The sequence below is a fragment of the Peromyscus leucopus genome, chromosome 2 (assembly GCF_004664715.2).
Source record: "Peromyscus leucopus breed LL Stock chromosome 2, UCI_PerLeu_2.1, whole genome shotgun sequence".
NCBI lineage: Eukaryota > Metazoa > Chordata > Mammalia > Rodentia > Cricetidae > Peromyscus > Peromyscus leucopus.
Window position 1 is genome coordinate 120,065,936 of NC_051064.1, and position 18,351 is coordinate 120,084,286.

General features: G+C 46.0%; 2 protein-coding genes across 6 annotated transcripts in view; one reads left to right on the forward strand and one right to left on the reverse strand.

Annotated features, from left to right (window-relative positions):
* Positions 1 to 6,122, reverse strand: part of Cfap57 (cilia and flagella associated protein 57) — a 75,544-nt gene extending 69,422 nt beyond the window's left edge. For 2 of the 5 annotated variants that reach the window (XM_037202884.1, XM_037202882.1), the window contains exons 1-2: positions 6,013 to 6,102; positions 5,468 to 5,645 (exon numbers count right to left, since the gene is read on the reverse strand). In XM_037202884.1, the coding sequence (XP_037058779.1) occupies positions 5,468 to 5,624 (157 nt within the window). In that variant the 5' untranslated portion in view covers positions 5,625 to 5,645; positions 6,013 to 6,102. Of the gene's footprint in view, positions 1 to 5,467; positions 5,646 to 6,012 lie in introns of all 5 variants that reach the window. The other 3 variants (XM_028893188.2, XM_037202883.1, XM_037202885.1) reach the window with 3 other exon arrangements.
* On the forward strand, positions 5,894 to 11,735 carry Ebna1bp2 (EBNA1 binding protein 2). Its single transcript, XM_028893189.2, has 9 exons — positions 5,894 to 6,328; positions 6,409 to 6,492; positions 6,679 to 6,851; positions 7,401 to 7,524; positions 8,653 to 8,742; positions 9,019 to 9,094; positions 9,328 to 9,421; positions 11,196 to 11,358; positions 11,498 to 11,735. Exons 1-9 carry the CDS (start codon positions 6,269 to 6,271, stop codon positions 11,546 to 11,548), a joined length of 915 nt encoding a protein of 304 aa, XP_028749022.1. The 5' UTR covers positions 5,894 to 6,268; the 3' UTR covers positions 11,549 to 11,735.
* The last annotated feature ends 6,616 nt before the right edge of the window (positions 11,736 to 18,351 follow it).

Consider the following 18,351-nt stretch of genomic DNA (forward strand, 5'->3'; position numbering starts at 1 on the left):
ATTTGGTGGTTGCACTTACATAGACAGGAATATAATCCAGGCTGGATTTGCTATCATATAATCATTATTGCTGTATTCATTTTCTTCCTATATTAATACAAAGTAAATCTTTTCAGAGGCCCCAAAGTATTGTGGGCCCTAGGCACTGTGCACAGGGGTGAGTCACTGTGAATGTGGGTCCCAGACAGGGCAGTTGAGTGGGGTAGAGGAAGATGCACTAGCAGATTATGGGAGTCCCTCTGTGATGGGCTCCACGCTGCTGATTTGCAGCAAGCTAAGGAGGGGTGAGTGAGTATATTGTCCACAGCACAACTGCCCCGCACACAGAACTTCTGCAGGGAGCCTGGAGGGACAGCTGTGTCGGAGAGGAGCATGGCTCTGGGTTACTGAGAGCCTTGCACAAGGCTTAGATTGCAGTTGGGAGGCAACAGGAGCCACTGGGAACCTTTAGGAAGGGTCAGATGTGCGCTGTAGGAAAATCTCCCCAGCAGCTGTGTGGATGGCAGTCCTGAAGGCAGGGAAACTGGTCAGCAGGGGAAGCGGAGAGCTAGAGGTGGTGGTAGCAATATGCTATATGACAGCAGCAGGAACAGTGCACATGTCAAAGGGGGCGATTAGGGAAGTGTTAATAGGTAGAACCGGTAGAATCCAGTGAATGACATGGAGGTTTGTGGGCCCTGTGGAGAAGTGGGACAGGAGGGGAGTACAGGCTGGACAAGTTAGACTCTGCTGATTTTTCCTTAAAAGGGCCCCTCTGAATCACTGAACTTTAACTGTGTGTATTTGTTTCTAGTTTTTAATGATTTGATTGATTTACATTTAAAATTTCAATCTATCCTGGGCCCATGATGAGAAAGGATAATTACTGAGACTCTAGGGTCTAGAGAGATGGCTCTGAGGTTGAGTGTGTCCTGCTCTTCCAGAAGAACTGGGTTCGATTCCCTGTCCCTGAGTTGGGAGGCTCAAACTGCGTGTAACTTCAGAGCCAGGGGATCTGATATACTCTTCTAGCCTCTGCAGGCACTGTACACTCATGCACACTCATGCAGACACACACACATACACACACACACACACACACACACACACACATTAAAGAAAAGAAGACTCTTAATGGCTTCCCATTTCTCAAAGACATGACTGGCTAGCTTAGCACTGAATCCTAATACCACATGTATGTTAAAGTCACATATTTATATACATAGTTACTGGGCTTCTGGGATATTTATGCCTGGGTCTCATTGCTTTGGTAATAATGTCTTTAACATGAGTTTGGATATCCAGCAAGGAAACAACATGAGGAAAGAGGAGATAATAAAAATGGATTTTGGATGTGTACTATGAACTCCATAGTGTGAATATTTGGGGATAAAAGGATGTAGAAGTTGAGTAAGGTTTGGAAGCTGAGGGCAGAGGCTGGGACTGAAGCAAGGATCGGGGGGGAAATGGCATAAAGCTCGGGACATGTTCGTGTCTGGAGGAGGCAAGGGGAACGCGTTTACACCTGTGCTTTCTACCCGGCTGCACTGTGGGAAGCGTTTGTCCCCCTCATTGACACAAGCCCGAGTACTGGAAAGCACGCTTATCTATCTCTGCTACAGCACAGAGCTTGTGGAGGGCAGGGACCATGGCTTTCTCGCTCATTCATTCATTTGCTCATCCAGGGACTGAATACCAGCAGGTGCTTGGCACAGTCACGCCTTGTGCAAGAACAGGTAGGCATGTTGAGAATGGTGTCCTGAAGTGAGTTTTGTGAAGACCATAGTGTGGACTAAAGCAAGATGTCTACAGCATCACTAGGCAACAGAGTCCTCCAGGACCGTTGTTGTGACATGGTCACGGATGGCAATCCTTCCATGTGACCCATGACCAGACTTCTTGACTGATTTTAGCTTGTCAGACATACTGCACTCAGTCCAGTTAATTCACTTATCCTTGAAATACCTCCATCTCTCACCCCCCTTTCTTGGTTCTTCTTCTGCTAGTTCTTCCACGTCTCCTCACTGTAGCTGGAGTAGTCTCTGAGCTAACGGAAGCCTGGGAGTCCAAACTGCCCCTTACATTCCATTTAGTTGCTTCTGTGTGTCTCAAGCAGACATGTCTCCTCTCTCAGCCCTTTCTCACTCTGGCTGCTCAAGTGTAACAACTGTGCTTCTGTGTCTGTTTAGGAGGAAACCAGTCACGCCTAATCCAAAACAGACCCCGGAATGCCCCCACCCTGCCTTACACATCCCCTTACCTGATGTTATCAGTCCCCTCTCAAGATGTCTGAGATCCCAGAGAACTCTTAGGTGAATGAGAAAGGAAAACAGGAAATGGGACACACACACACACACACACACACACACACACACACACACACACACACACACACGCATACACAGACAAAGAAGACATTACAAACATCTAGGGAAAGATTGTGTACCACAAAAATAGGATCCCAGTGGCTAATTCCTTAGCTACTATAACAAAGCAGAGGCCAAAAGACAATGGAATAAAACCCGTACCCCCAAAATTCTATACCCCATCAAACTAGCTTCTTAAATGAAGATGAAATAAAACATTCTCAAACTAACAAAAACTTGGAGAATTTAGCGCTATGTCTCATCGCTAAATGTTGATGGAAAAGGATCCCAGCTGGACTATATAAATTATACCAAGCAACAGTGGCAGAACCTAGTGAATATGAGAGAAAATATACTCAAATATTGTCTGTATATATAAAATGATGGTTGGTTTAGTGTTAGTAAGTCATATACAAAGTTCTATATTAGATACCGAAATACATGCTAGGAAATCCATAATCTGTTCACTGAGGGCAAAAGCACAGAAAATTGGGAAAAAAGAATTTATTTAATCTGATATAGGACACTGACATTTGTTCATAGCAAATATCTTTCTTTATAAGGAGAAATGAATAGAAGTTCTTTATGACCAGAAACATAACGACCAGGAGCATTTTCATTGCTTCTACTCAACTCTCTCAAGATGCTTCCCAGTACAGTGACACAAGGTAAAGAAACCATTATTATTGTAGATGTGTCTATAGAAAAGTTACTAGAGTTACTGATAGTCCAGCAAATATGCTGGACATAAAAGATAATAAATTCAACTCTCCCCCCCTTGTGTGTGTGTGTGTGTGTGTGTGTGTGTGTGTGTGTGTGTGTGTACGCACTTGCCATGGCACACTTGCAGAGGTCAGAGGACACCCTGGGGTGTGGGTCTTCCACCCTGTTTGAGGCAGGGCCTCTTTGCTCTTCACTGCTGTGCATGCCAGGTTAGCTGGCCCACAGGCTTCTGTGGCATGTCCTATGTCTATTTCCCATCTTTCCACAGAAGCAATGGGATGTCAGATGTGTGCTATCACTCCTGGCTTTATGTGGGTTCAAGCTGAGGTCCTCACACATGCCCGGCAAATGCTTTACCCACTTTGCTATGTCCCCAGCCCCTCAGCTATACTTAATATGGTTTATTCTTCCATAATGTTTACATAGTGTTTGATAACTTTTTTGGAGGGGAGTTGAGACAGAGTTTCCTTGTGTAACAGCTCTGGGTGCCCTACAACTCACTTTGTAGACCAGGCTGGTCTTGAACTCAGAGTTTCTCCTGCTTCTGTCTCGTGAGTGCTGGGATTAAAGGTGTGTGCCACCCCTGTCAGGCATTTGATAACTTTTACTTCATTAAAAATAAGAATTATTGTTGGGTAATGGTGGCACATGCCTTTAATTCCAGCACTTGGGAGGCAGAGGCAGGTGGATCTCTGTGAGTTTGAGGCCAGCCTGGTCTACATAGTGAGTTCCAGCACAGCCAGGGCTACACAGAGAAACTCTGTCTTGAAAAAAAAAAAAACCAAAGCAACCAACCAACCAACCAAACAAACAAAACCCTAAGAATTATTCTCCATCCCAAGATACCACGAGGAGGAAAAAATACAGGCTGCAGAAGAGAATTATTTCTAACACATGCATCTGACAAATGATTAGCATACAGAGTATACAAGTGTGCCCATAACTCAAGAGAGCTACCCCTCAAAACAAAACTCACAAAAATAATAGAAAAGTTGATAAAAAGCCATTTAACATAAATTGAAGCAGGGATATTCCATAAACACGTGAAAAGATACCCATCTTAATTAGCAATACAGACATACAAGCTAAAGCAACACATCCCTTTTTTGATAACTAGAATCTCTCTCTCTCACACACACACAAATTAGGAAGTTGAACTGCAAGAGCTGGTGAGGATGGGTAATAGGGACACTTACGCATTGTTAGTAGCAACATAAACCAATACGATCACATTTCTCCCTAATTTTAGTTCTGGCCGTGTGTCCTGGAACATCTTTGCAGAGACATGTGTGAATGCAAGAATGGTTAATGGTGGTATGTTTCTAAATAACAAATAATTGTTATTTCTCACATGCCCCTCAAATCTGGAATGGCTATAGAGTAAGTGTGTGTGTGTGTGTGTGTGTGTGTGTGCAATCCCAATGCAACAAAATGAACTCAGTTCTATGTGTCAAAATGCATGACTCACAGAAGCTGAACAAAGGATGCTAGCAACATTACACACAGACTATGATTCCATCTGTATAAAATAGGAAAATAGTGAAAACAAAAGTATACTTTGTATACACAGTGTGGTAAATGCAAGACCCAATGTAGTACATGCGTGACCCAAGATGGGCTGGCCGGGGTGGTGGGTTGGTGGTGGGGTGTACTGAGAGGAAAGCAATGGAGAGATGCTGGAAATGGCTGATCCTGGGTGTCTGGGTGCACAGGTCTTCGTGTAATAGTAATTCATTAATGATTACATATATGTATTGTGGTCTTTCATATTTGCTTATGAATGAATAAACAAGTGGGGGAAATGTCATGAATATCATTGGCTGGCTGGACCAATGTAAACAAAAACAGGGGTCAGGTTCTAAGGAAGATAATTTGTGACTTAGGATAAGATTTCCAGTGCGTCCACCGTACAGGGAATCAATGAAGGTGCTGCGCTCCTGAAACTGTTAGACTCAAAAAGGGGTTCTGGTGAGGACAAACCCAACTGCAGGAGACTACAAGAAAAACACTCTTTAAAGTAACTTCTGTGAAGTCACAGTGAAGAAATGCTTTTAAAATCAGTGTTATTTTGCATGTCATTTTGACTACCTGTGTCAGGATAACCTAGTATTAAACAGTGCAAATTGATATTTATTTTGTCTACATTTATAAAAACTACATGTATATCCCAGCTGTCAAAAAAAGACCTCCCTGAGGCAGAGGCAGGTGGATCTTTGTGAGTTTGAGGCCAGCCTGGTCTACAGAGCGCGATCCAGGAAAGGCGCAAAGCTACACAGAGAAACCCTGTCTCAAAAACAAACAAACAAAAGACCTCCCTAATCTTCAAGACTGTGTGGTTCTGTGTAGCACATGCCTTTAATATTTGTGACAAGATGGGAAGGGTTTCTTTTTCTTTTTACCTGGAATGAATTTTTGCCATTTCTGATCCAGATTGTACTTCACACAGTGATTTCCTGAAGGGAATATAATGATCTGTTCATCGAAGAAGAAGATATTGTTGGCCACGTGGGCACGAAGACCAAAAACATGCAGCGCCTGAGCTACCACGGTGGACATGGTACCTGTCAAACAATGCTGCTGAAGGTGATCAGCAAGCAGGTGAGAGTGGAGAAGCGCATCACATCTCCCCGCCCCGCCCCCGGCCCCGCCCACCAAGTCCCCGCCCCGGCCCGGCCCCGCCCCAGTCCTGAACTCCGCCTTTGGCCCGCCCCTCCCTGAGTCCGCCTCACTCCTCTATCGCCCCGCCCCCAGACTCCTCTCCTCGTCGCCCCGCCCCCAGATTCCTCTCCTCGTCGCCCCGCCCCCAGACTCCTCTCCTCGTTGCCCCGCCCCCAGACTCCTCTCCTCGTCGCCCCGACCCCGCGGCTCCTTCCACGCTTTGCCTTTCTCTCTTGTTTTCTCAACGACCCCAGGCTCTTCGAAGGACCCCAGAGAAACCTCTCACCTCTCTCTTCACGACTCTGTGTTACCAGACCACGCAGGGATCCGCAGGTACTCCTTCTAAAGATCCGGAGTAACTCAGGCACGCCCAAACGCCACAGCAGTTCCTATAGCAACGAGAAACCGGAAGTGCGGCTCTGCAACCGGAAGCGGAAGTCCGGGTCGAAAAGCCTGAAGCGAGTGGAGAAGTTGTTGGAGCTGGTGTGTCTTCAGGGCACGTGGAGTGACGGGCTCACCCCGCGGGAGTGGGAGACCGCGAGATGGATACCCCTCCGCTTTCAGACTCGGAATCGGAAGAGTCCCTGGTCTCAGACCGGGAGGTAGGCGGCAGCGGGGCTCGCGGGGCAAGGCGTGGGACGGGAACTCTAGCTCTTTGGTCCTGACGCGCCCGGGTCTGTAGTTGCAGGATGCGTTTTCCCGCGGACTCCTGAAGCCAGGCCTCAATGTTGTTCTAGAGAGGCCGAAGAAGGCGGTGAATGATGTGGTGAGCTCGCTTGGGGGTCGGGGTCCTTGGAATGGGGTGTGCACAGCGCCGTGCTACTTGGGAGACAGATGTACCCTGTGCCTTGACCAGGCGGTCGGCTTCATGTGCTGGTGTTTGAGCTTAGCACTTTGGGCTTGAGAGAGACAAACTCTGGGTTCTCATGAGCACCCTGTCTGACTTACCTAGAATGGTCTGAAGCAGTGTCTGGCTGAATTCAAACGGGATCTGGAGTGGGTTGAAAGGCTCGATGTGACCCTGGGTCCAGTGCCGGATGTCAGTGAACCTCAGCCAACACCCCAGAACAAGGACCAGAAGAAAGGTGTTAATCCAGAAGACGACTTCCAGAGGGAAATGAGTTTGTATGTTGTGTTATGGGTCCTGTGATAGAGAATCACCGGAAGGGGAACGTAGTATGCCTGCACCCTCAGAGGCTCCGAGGGGTTAGCACGAACCTCAGAGTGGAGCTAGGCTTCCTCCTGCTTGAAAGACTAGCTCCTTGGTCATCATTTAACCAGAGCCCTGCTTGAGGGCTATTCCAAATAACTCATTTAAAGTTTGTGTGGGTGCATCCAGTCATTAGAACAGACTGCCTAGGAATGGTTGTGAATGCACTTTCTGTAATGATTGGGAAAGAGTTCATAGTTTGTGTGTTAATGGTACCTTTAGTAAGCCCCTCGTTTTCAACACCTGATTGGCCTTTAGAAGTATTTCCCCCTTAAAAATGAGTGTCAAGTGAGATTTCTGTTACATATGAAATTAGTGGAGTTTTATCGAAGCTTTTGTTCGTTTTGTCTTGCTAGTGCCGGTGGGATGTCCATAGTCCCGAGACTGGTTAACTCCTGAGAGGCAATGAGAAATGGAGGCCTTTCTTCCTCCACCCCTCATTTCACTCTGTCCTGCAATTTCAGCTACCGCCAGGCCCAGGCCGCAGTGCTGGCCGTGCTACCCCGGCTCCATCAGCTCCAAGTCCCCACCAAGCGACCCACTGATTATTTTGCAGAAATGGCCAAGTCAGATCAGCAGATGCAGAAGGTAAGAGACAGGCAAGTTTTCCCTCTGGAAAGCCAAGGCTTCACACTGAAGTATGTCCATTCAGCTGGCTCATTTCCTGTGGTCTTTAAAAAGGATTTGTGCCGGCTGTAATCAGTATTTTAGATATGTAATTTATTTTACTTTATTTATTTTTTTTTATGTGCAGTGGTATCAGGGTGTCAGATTCCGTGTAACTAGAGTTACAGACAGTTGTGTTGCCAGGTGGAGGCTGGGAATTGAACCCAGGTCTTCTGGAAGAACAGCCCATGCTCTTAACTGCTGAGCTAACTTTTCAGCCCCTGTAATCAGCATTTCTAAAGGAGAGTCTTTGCTGCAGAGGCACACCAGTCACTTAGATAAAATAGGGAGAGAAGAGCTGGAAGAAGTGTCCCTGCAGTAAAGAAGGCTTGAGTATTTCCTTCCTGGCAGGGTTAGTGGCATGGTATAGAGACACAATAGTCTTGTAGTTCTGGGCTCAGCATTGCCAACAAGAACACTGTTGCTTGTAGACAGGGTTTTCTTCTCTGGGCCTCTGTTTTCTAGAAAGTGAGGGGTTGATGTATGGCTCAGAGTGTAATTTAGAGTTGGGAGACTTGGTCTTCATTTAGCTTTGGGAGGAAAAGACTTTGACATGGAATCCAGGATGTATTTAAATTGTTTGTTTGGTCTCAGTCTTCATCTTAAAGAATTCCAGGTGGTGCCCCAAGAAGCTAACCCAGAGACAAGCCCAGATACACCTGACAATCATGCTGACGACTACTTAGGCTTTCAGTAAAACGTGTGTGTTTGATGGCAGGGGCGAGGTATCAGTGTGCAGGAAGGAGTGTGATTACATGTGTGGCCTGTTAGAAGAGGGCACTGAAGTTTAGCCTTAACCTGTAAACAGGGCGTGGGAGATACAGGTCTTGTCTGACAAGCAGGCAGCTTTGTGTAATAGAACAAGCATGCTTGAAGAGGCTGCACCCTGACACTTTTGGTGCCTGAATAAAGGCTCAACTTTGGGGCTGTATTATCCACATGTGGAAAACTAGGAAAGTACACACGCTCCACGGCTTTCAGAGTTAATGGACTACTGGAGCCTTGGTCTAGTGTGCTCCGTACAGTAGCTGACAACATCCTGTCTTTTAGATCCGACAGAAGCTGCAGACTAAACAGGCTGCCATGGAGAAATCTGAAAAGGCCAAGCAACTTCGAGCGCTTAGGAAGTATGGAAAGAAGGTGAGAAAGAACACCTGCACAGAATAGGACAAGGCAGGAATGCCAGGTCAGGTGGCTGTGGTGTGATCTGGTTCTGGCCCTCTGTGAGTTTGGTCCTTACTGGTTTGGGTCTTACTGGTGAAGTGGGTCTGCCGGTTTCCCTGAGCTCAGGTTCACTCAGCACCATGGGACACCATGGCCCACCCAACATAGTAGGCAGCAGCTGGTGCTCTGCTTGGTAGTCCTTGGAGTCGTGGTTTGGGATGCATGCCTGACCACAAGGTGTCTGTCTCACAGGTGCAGACTGAGGTCCTTCAGAAGAGGCAGCGGGAGAAAGCACATATGATGAATGCCATCAAGAAATACCAAAAAGGTCAGTGTCCGCTAAAGGTAGGGGAGCCCGGGTATCGGGTACTGTAGAGCTAAAGGAATATAGTGTCATTTAGTGCTTTGCAGTCATCTTGCTTTTAATCTGCTGGGCTTAGGTCTGGGGAATGGTGTAGGGAATGAGGTGTGCTTCTTAAGGTGCATTTAGGGAATAGCAGCCATGTCTTGAACGGTCCTAGAAACACAGTGGTGCTGATGGAAATGCTTCTTCCTTCACAGGCTTCTCTGATAAGCTGGATTTCCTCGATGGGGATCAGAAGCCTGCCGAACGCGGTGCAAAGGCAAGAGCTAAGGGCCAGCAGATGAGTAAAGGGTAAGGGCTTCAAGTTTGGTTTGTCTTGTCATGGCTAACAGTCAGTGCGGTGAGGGGGTTCCCCAGGGAAGGCCTCCCGTATAGAGTACCGTTGCTCAAGGGGTAGAGACTTTGATGCCATGGGATGGACCTGTGGCCACAGGAATGTTTGAAGGGGAAAGTTGGTACCTGGATCATTTGAAAAGAGCATCAAATGACTGTTTTACTTCCTGACTCTCAGAATGATGGTGAGCAGTCCAGCCCGAGGACTCAGATCCAGGTCCAGCCGCTCATTAGGAGGGAGGCTTCGAGTACCTCCTTCGTTGTTGCTTTATTTACTGTGAGGCAGTGGTGTGTGCCTCAGTGCTATGAAGATTGAAAGGGGGTTGGGGGCTCTCTGTGCCCCTTTTCAGTCTCACTTTCTGCACAGGTGGGCGCACATTTTGAAATCCTAGCACAGTCTGGGGATGGCTTCCCGGTGGAGGACCGTCCCACCTGAGTCTAATGTGAAGGCCGTGAACATCTGAGCAGGAAAGTGGGAGAGAAGTGTTTGAGGAAGAAAGAACCAGCAGAGCCATAGAGAGGCATAGTGAGCCAGTGGGCTGCGTGTGAGGGGCAGCCTGTGCTTGCCCTCCCTGGAAACATTGTGAGGCCAGCAGTTAGGGAGCCTTCATCCTGTTGGGGACAGACACCGGTTGGCTCAGTTATTTATGACCAGGTCATGTGCCCATTTTGAGAAGGTGACAGGCGTGTGTGTAAATAAACGGCAGCCAGGGAAGCGGAGGCTTGACTAGGTGACAGCACAGCATCCCCGCCGGGCAAGGGTAATGGCTCAAAAGTGCCATCCGTGTGCAGGGAAGAAACGTGGGGTGAGGGCTGATGAAGATGTCAGAAGGGCAGGGTGCTGGCCAGGTAGTAGAGACCCCAATCCTGGCATTTCCACAGGAGAGGAGGTGTGGTGGTTTGATTAGGCTGAATTTGGCGTTGGTTTTTTTTTTTTTTGGTTTTTTGAGACAGGGTTTCTCTGTGTAGTTTTGTTGCCTGTCCTGGAACTCACTCTGTAGACCAGGCTGGCCTCGAACTCACAGAGATCCGCCTGACAAGTTTTAAAGTTTATTACATCTGAGTACTAACTGTGGATTTGTCCTTGAGAAGTAGAGACAGCTAGGGCTGAACTAGCAGGATTGAGTTCAGATGGATGCCAGCAGTGGAAGCAAGAGGCTAGATGGTGCTGATGGAGCCTTTTCTCCTCCTCTGGAGTTACTTCTTCTTCTTTTTTTTTTTTTTTTGGTTTTTTTCGAGACAGGGTTTCTCTGCGTAGCTTTGCGCCTTTCCTGGAACCCACTTGGTAGCCCAGGCTGGCCTCGAACTCACAAAGATCCGCCTGGCTTTGCCTCCCGAGTGCTGGGATTAAAGGCGTGCACCACCACCGCCCGGCTGGAGTTACTTTTTTTTTTTTTTTTTGGTTTTTCGAGACAGGGTTTCTCTGTGTAGCTTTGCGCCTTTTCTGGGACTCACTTGGTAGCCCAGGCTGGCCTCGAACTCACAGAGATCCGCCTGCCTCTGCCTCCCGAGTGCTGGGATTAAAGGCGTGCGCCACCACCGCCCGGCTGGAGTTACTTCTTAATAGATGAGTTTGCCTAGGTGGTTTGTAGAGTGAAAATGTAAGGCCAAGAAGAGACCTGGGACAGTGAGTGGTGCCTAAGAACTTTGCAGAAATGAGCCTGCGCCTGTCACCAGGCCACACGGCTCATCAGGTTTACAGTGCAGTTATCTGTGAGCCCACCTTTTTCAGGCCCAATGCCAAACGACGGTACAAAAACCAGAAGTTTGGTTTTGGTGGAAAGAAGAAAGGCTCCAAGTGGAACACCCGTGAGAGCTACGATGACGTCTCCAGCTTCCGAGCCAAGGTGGCTCACGGCAAGGGCCCCAGGAAGCCTGGGAAGAAAGGGGCAAATGTAAGTGAGGGGTCCAGGTTGGGGCCAGTTCAGTCTGTTTTCAACTCCAAATCTGTTCCTCTTGGTTCCTCTCACCCTGACACAGAAGGCCAAGTACTGTGTGACTACATGTGATTTTTTTGTTTTGTTTTGTTTGCAGAAGCGACCAGGAAAACGAACAAGACAGAAAATGAAGAGTAGAACCCGCTGAACAGCATTGTTTTTTATAAAGAACCAAGGAAAAGGGGAACGTATAGACTGCAGAACACTCAGAGCTTTTGTCTTTCTTTTTGAAGAAATGTTTTTTACTAAATTAAACTTACGAAAGATACTCTTGGATCAAAAGCAGAGACTAAAAGAGTGAGAAGTTTGCATATTAAAGAATATTGCTGATTATTGGTAATGCCTTTCTTTGGTAGCTGCACGTTGAACCTACACTTCTCACTTTTTCCTCTCTTCCACGTGGTCCTGGCACAACCAGTCCCTGAGCTGTCAGAGCCAGCCCTGGAGAGGAAGGTCTACTGCGATCAGATGGTCTCTGGCATGGCCCCTGGCTTTTCCTCACCTTGCATTCTCCTCTTGTCTTCTTTTGTCCTTTGTGGCAGCCAAGGCCTGCCATAAACGGACACTTGGTCTGTTTTAGAACATCACGTTATGTCCTGGGCCTGGTATTCCCTGTCTTGTGCCTTTTATTGTGTTCCATTTTTTCAGTATCTTTTTTAAGAAAATAGGTAAACTTATATCTCCCATTTCTGAAACTGCCTTTAGTTTGCTGATGTGAATTATTGCTTAAGATGGTGAGGGCCCTACCCCTTTGTCCTGGAGCCTCCTGTTGCCATGAGGAATGAGGGGCTCCTCCCATTCTCTCCTCCTTCCCTCCCAGAGCTCCTCTGATATGGGAAGCACATGTTTATTCTTTGATTAGGCTTCTTGGAAAGATTCGGGCTTCGCTTTTATTTATTTATCTATTTATTTATTTATTCATTCATTCATTCATTTATTTATTTATTTTTGAGAAAGGGTCTCTCTGCATAGCTCTGGCTGTCCTGGAACTCGCTCTGTAGACCAGACTAGCCTTGAACTCACTGCCTCTGCCTCCCGAGTACTGGAATTAAAGGCATGTGCCACCATGCTTGGCAGATTCAGGCTTTTCTCCCTGCCATCTTATCATCCTTGGAACTTCTGCTTTTCCACAGTTGCAGTGTCCAAAAGCTTCCGGGATGGGAATGGTAAGTTTGAGAATGTTTTCTACTGTTTCCTTCATCCTGCCTGAACTGTCTCCTTCCTTGTACATTTGCCTCCCAGTTTATGTTTTGAGACGGTCTCATGTAGTCCAAGCTGGCCTCAAACTGATCCTGATGGGATCACAGGCATGTTCCACCCCTACTAGCCCCCCCACAAATTTGTTACTTTAATATTTATGGCTGTAGTGTATGTGTGTACAGTGTTCGATGAAGTTAAGTTAATTAATGTTTTTGTCTCATTCTTCCTGCTTTGTGTCCAGAGATTCCTACTAGTTCCTAAAATAACATGACTGTGGATTAGTCAGCCCCACTGTGCTGCATATACTTGAATTTACTATTTTTATAGCCCTCTCCATCCTGTCTCTCTTTCACATGCAAAACATTGCCCACCTCTCAAGTTAGAATCCTAATACTGTCCATTCTATATCCAATAGTCCTTAAGTAGTCCCTTGTTTAGGATTACTCTGCTGGGGTTGTGTAGTAATCTACCTTGTTGTTCTATCAGAATATCTGAGTTGAAGTACTTTATAAAGAAGGAGTTTATTTAGCTCAGCTTTGGAGGCAATTACATCTGCTCAAACTGATGAGGGCCACATGGCCTGATGGTATCATGATGACGGGAGATTTTACAAGAAGACAGGTAGTGGAGCCAGCATTATTGTTATTTAACTGGCTTTTGTAAGAACTATGTGACAAGAAGGAGGAGGAGGACTCCAGGGGCCAGCCATCCAGCTACATAGCAAGCCACAGAGTTAAGAGTAATATTTACAGAAATAAGGGGAAAGCCCAGAGGCAAAAGATACACAGGATAATTAAAGTTAAAGCTGGCTAGAAACAAGCCAAGCTGAGGCTGGCATTTATAATTAAGAATAAGCCTCCATGTGTGATTTATTTGGGAACTGAGTCATGGGCCCCCCCAAAAGAGCAGAAACAACATTTTGGCATCCAATGAGGGGCTCAAATTTTCATAGTGCCTGAAAAAGCTTTAAGAAAAAAATAATAAAGGGAGGAGAAAGAGAAGTAGCCAGAGAAGGAGGAAGTCTGAAGGGGCCAGCCACCAGCTATACAGCAAGCCACAAAGTAAGAGAACAGGAAAAAGACCCAGAGGCAAAAGGTAGATGGAATAAGTTAAGGAAAGCTGACAAGAAACAAGCCAAGCTAAGGCTGAGCATTTATAATTAAATATAAGCCTCTGTGTGTGTATTTATTTGGTAGCTAGGTGGCGGGCCTCTCAGTGAGCAAAACAACCAACAACAGTGTGTACCAATTCCACCTATCTCAATGCCCCTAGGACCTGATACCTTACTCTAGGACTCTTAAAGGACTTGCCCCCTCATTCCATCATGGAGAGGACCATGTGCCTTTAGCACATGAGCCCTTGGGGGCAGATGGTGTCCAGATACAGCAGGCATCTTTTCCTAATATCTGATGAGTTGTTCTGAGTTGGAGATGCTGAGATGCTCCTGAGAAGCTTCCACAGATGTGGTATGTGGGTGCTCAGGCCCCTTCGGATGCTGGTCCTCACTCCGTGTTAAGAGGGGAGTAACCAGCTTGTCTGCCCTCTCTCTGGTTCTGAAACTGCTTTGTTTTTAAGGAAACTGAAAACTAGAACCACATGTATTATTAAGCAGAAACTTTTCATGTTTTCTTATGGCATCGTGGTGCACATGTGGGATAGTTCTGGTTTTACATGCTAGTGAATTTCTAGAACCAAGTAAGTAGTTTTGGTGAGCTCATTTCAGCTAAAAATTCTGATCACACAGGTGTGTTGTCAGAAGACCCGAGTTGACAAAACTGATGAAGTCTAGTAGTAGTTGATCACCTAGTTATTCTAGTTATTCTAGAGCCTCAGAAGCAGAAGCTTGGAGTTCTGTGTGGAGCATACTGAAATTTAGGAAAAAAGTTTGCAGTGATGATTTATGGATGCTGCACCCTTTTAAAAGGTTTAGAAATGATTTATCCCCTTTTTTATTGAGCAAAGGCAGCAGAGTCCATTGTACTAGTTCAGTATCTTCTATAGGACTGTTATCATTTCCTCTATCATCCCAGCCCTCAGAATAAAGCAATTAGTGTGCACAGTAGTATCCATATCACTTGAAGTGTAAATATTGTCATATGCATTGAAAGTGAAGTAGTTCCCAGGGCAGAGTATTTGTACTTTGTGCTCTGCACAATTGCATTGTGGATGAATTTCACTTATCAACATGTTAAATAGCAGCTGGTTGATAATGCTTCCCATTTCCATCACTTAAGTGCTGCTGGGAGTGGTTTTGTAAAGTAGAAATCGCTTGTCAGTTCTTCAGTCCACAGGGTCACTACCTAAAAGACTCGTAGCTTGGTGATCTTGTGTCTGTTACTCATTTTAAAAAAGCACACGAGAGACACGTGGTAGAGAACTTCGTGACGCGAGTGTGCTCCAAAGAAAGTAACAGTGGCAACAGACTTAAGACCCTCCGAGAGTTCACGACGTCGAAACCATGGTTAAGATGTCAGGAGGGAATCCAGAATGTGAGGGAGAAAGACAATTTGCTAAGGCAGAGAAAAGCAGTGTTGGGCCATGAGATGGCTCAGAGGTTAAGGTGCTTGCTGCCAAGCCTGATGTCTTAGATTTATTCCCAGGGACCCACATGGCAGAAGGGTAGAATAACTCTTTCAGGTTGTCCTCTGACCTCCATATGTGTGGACACACATACACAATACAAAATGTAATTTTGAAAAGAGATGTTTCATGGTAGAGTGCCTGCTTATCACCTGCTGGGTCCTGAGTTGAGTTCAAACCGGAAAGCTTACTCAGTGTCACAAACTGTAGTAAGACAGATACCTTTTCTCTTTACGAAGAGGAACATTTGGATCATAGTGTGCTGTTTTACATCACAGCCTACTAAATACTAATTTTACAATTTTTTTTCCTGCATCTAACAGTCAGTGTTAAAAAAAAAAATAGCTGATTTTGTAATGGGTCACAGAATAGTTGTAATTACTTTCCCAAGGATTACAATCACTTCATTATTTTAGCCACTACTGTACAAAATGAAGACTATTTTGGGTGATTTGGGGAAAGGTTAAAAGCAGAAATATGGCGACTCTATGGAAAGGAACAGATCTACGGGAACACAATGAGCACATTCAGAGGCTAACCTTAGGACAAAAATTCTCAGTGGGCTAGAGAGATGCTTAGCAGTTAAGAGCACTGACTTGCTCTTCCAGAGGACCCGGGTTCGATTCCCAGCACCCACATGGAGGCTCATAACTTTAGTTCCAGGCGTCTGATGCCTTCTGGCCTCTGCAGGTACCAGGCACACACACATGGTGCACATAACATACATGAAATCAAAACACCTATACACATAATCTAAAAAGTCAGACTCAGTTTATATCATAAATTAAGATTCACCTCCACACCTTAACTTCACTATTTAGGCACTGAAGTGATTGGAATGCTTTGCAAATTGAAGACTGAATGCCCAACAGGACCTTGCAGTGTTTTCAATTCAAGGTATTAAGTAGAAGTCATTGGCTGTGGATCTCTGCATCTGCCTCCATCAGTCACTGGAGAAAAGTTCTGTGATGACAGTTAGGGTATTCACTGGTCTGATCACTGGGGCAAGCCAGTTCAGTTCAGGCCCTCTCTCCACTATTTCTAGTAGTCCAGGCTGGGGTCATCCTTGGGGATTCCTGGCAACTTCCCTAGCACCAGGTTTCTCTCTATCCCCATGATATCTCCCTCCATCATGGTATCTTTTTCATTGCTTTCCCACTCCATCCCTGTTCCAGCTTGGCCATCCCCTTCTCTTATGTTCTTATCCCCTACCCTTCATTGCCCACCCCACCCCCATCTTGCTCATGGAGATCTCATCTATTTCCCCTTCCCAGGGTGATCCATGCATCTCTCTTTGGGTCTTCCTTGTTAGCTAGCCTCTCTGGATTTGTGGGTTGTAGTCTGATTGTCCTTTGCTTTACTTCTAGTATCCACTTAAGAGTGGGTACATACTATGTTTGTCCTGAGTCTGGGTTACCTCACTCAGGATGTTATTTTCTAGTTCCATCCATTTGCTTGCAAATTTCAAGATGCAGAGATCCACAGCCAAACACCAGGCAGAGCTCCAGAGTCCAATCAGAGAAAGAAGAGGGATTCTATGAGCAAGTGCATCGGGATCATGATGGGGAAACCTGTAGAGACGACCAAACCAAACTAGTGGGAGCTCATGAAATGGCTGTGGAGCCTGCATGGGACTGGACTAAGCCCTCTGCATGGTGAGACAATTGTGCAGCTTGATTGCTTGGGGGGATCCCTGGTGGTATAATCAGAATCCATCCCTGGTGCATGAGGGGCTTTTTGGAGCCCGCTACCTATGATGGGACACCTCGTGCAGCCTTGAAGCAGGGGGAAGGGCTTGGACTTGCCTCTACTGGATGTGCCTCCCCTGGGAGGCCTTGCCTTCTTGTGGGAGGGAGTGGGGGTATTGGTTGTGGGGGAAGGCTAGGGAGGCAGGAGAGGGAAGAGTGGGATCTCTGATTGATGTGTAAAATGAAAAAAAATTTTCTTATAAAAAAAGAAGTCATTGGACCTGAGATGTGTACATGTGAACTGACTTTCCAAATCAAATTATACCTGGCCATGGCCTGCCTTGCTACTGTCGATGTTGGTGTTGACACATGAGTATGGTTGACATGTTGACATATGAGTATGGTGTTGCTCTGGATGATGGTGGCTTTGATGATACCAGGAGGGTAAAGGCTCTGTTGGCCCAACAAAAAAAGGACACAGAAAACAAGTAGAGTGGATGCTTGGATTTTGTATCTGCTGAAACTGCAAACAAAAGGAAGATGAGCCTCTTCCTTCCCAACCTGGGAACAATGTACAATATTTCCTGTGTGATTCAGGTGACAGAAGCATGGCTCTGTGTAGCAGCTAGAAGTATCTTGGACACCATGCTGGATTCCATGGTGTGTACCAGTCTGCAGTTGTTCACATAGGGGCCTCTGTGGTACAGAATAAGGCTGACCCTTAATCAAACCATGTATGTACATGAGTTCATGTCCTGTATTCTCAGAACAATTAAGATCCAAGGATGAGATCTGCCTGTTAGTGTGTTAGTTACTTGTCTTATTGCTGTGATTAAAAAAAGAAAAAGAAAATTTAAAAGCCTTGACAGAAGCAACTTAAGAGTTTAATTTTGGCTGATAGTTCAAGGATACAGCTTGTCATGGCAGGGAAATCATAGCACCAGGAGCCCGAGGCAGCTGGTCACATTAGAAACACAGTTAGGAAGCAGGGTGATGAATGCTGGTGTGCAGCTGGTTTCTCCTTTTGGGAAGGGTGCTGCCCACATCAGCATGCATCTTCCCATTACTACCAAGTTAAGATACTATTCACAGCTAACTAGACAGTCTCGCACAGGCACGTGCAGAGGCTAGCCTAATCTAGATAACCCCCACAGGCATGCCAGATGAGTCCAGAGCCTGTCGAGCGGACAGTATTCACAGCAAGGTGAGAAAAGCTTTCAGAAGCATTTTTTGAGGTTCTGGAAGAGATCATTGACTGTTTCTTCTTTTCAGTCAAGTCAAAGGAAAGTGACTAAGACAAGTATATTCCAAAGTTTAGTAATTTTCACCTTTCTCCAAGCTTTGCATGTAGTTCTGTAGTTAAAAATGTAAAACTATTTGTCTTATAATTCAGATTTACAATATCACATAGGAAGAATCTGAAAATATTGATGGTGTTTTACTCTACTTTTGGATGCATTTGTCATGGTGGGAGTATCATCAG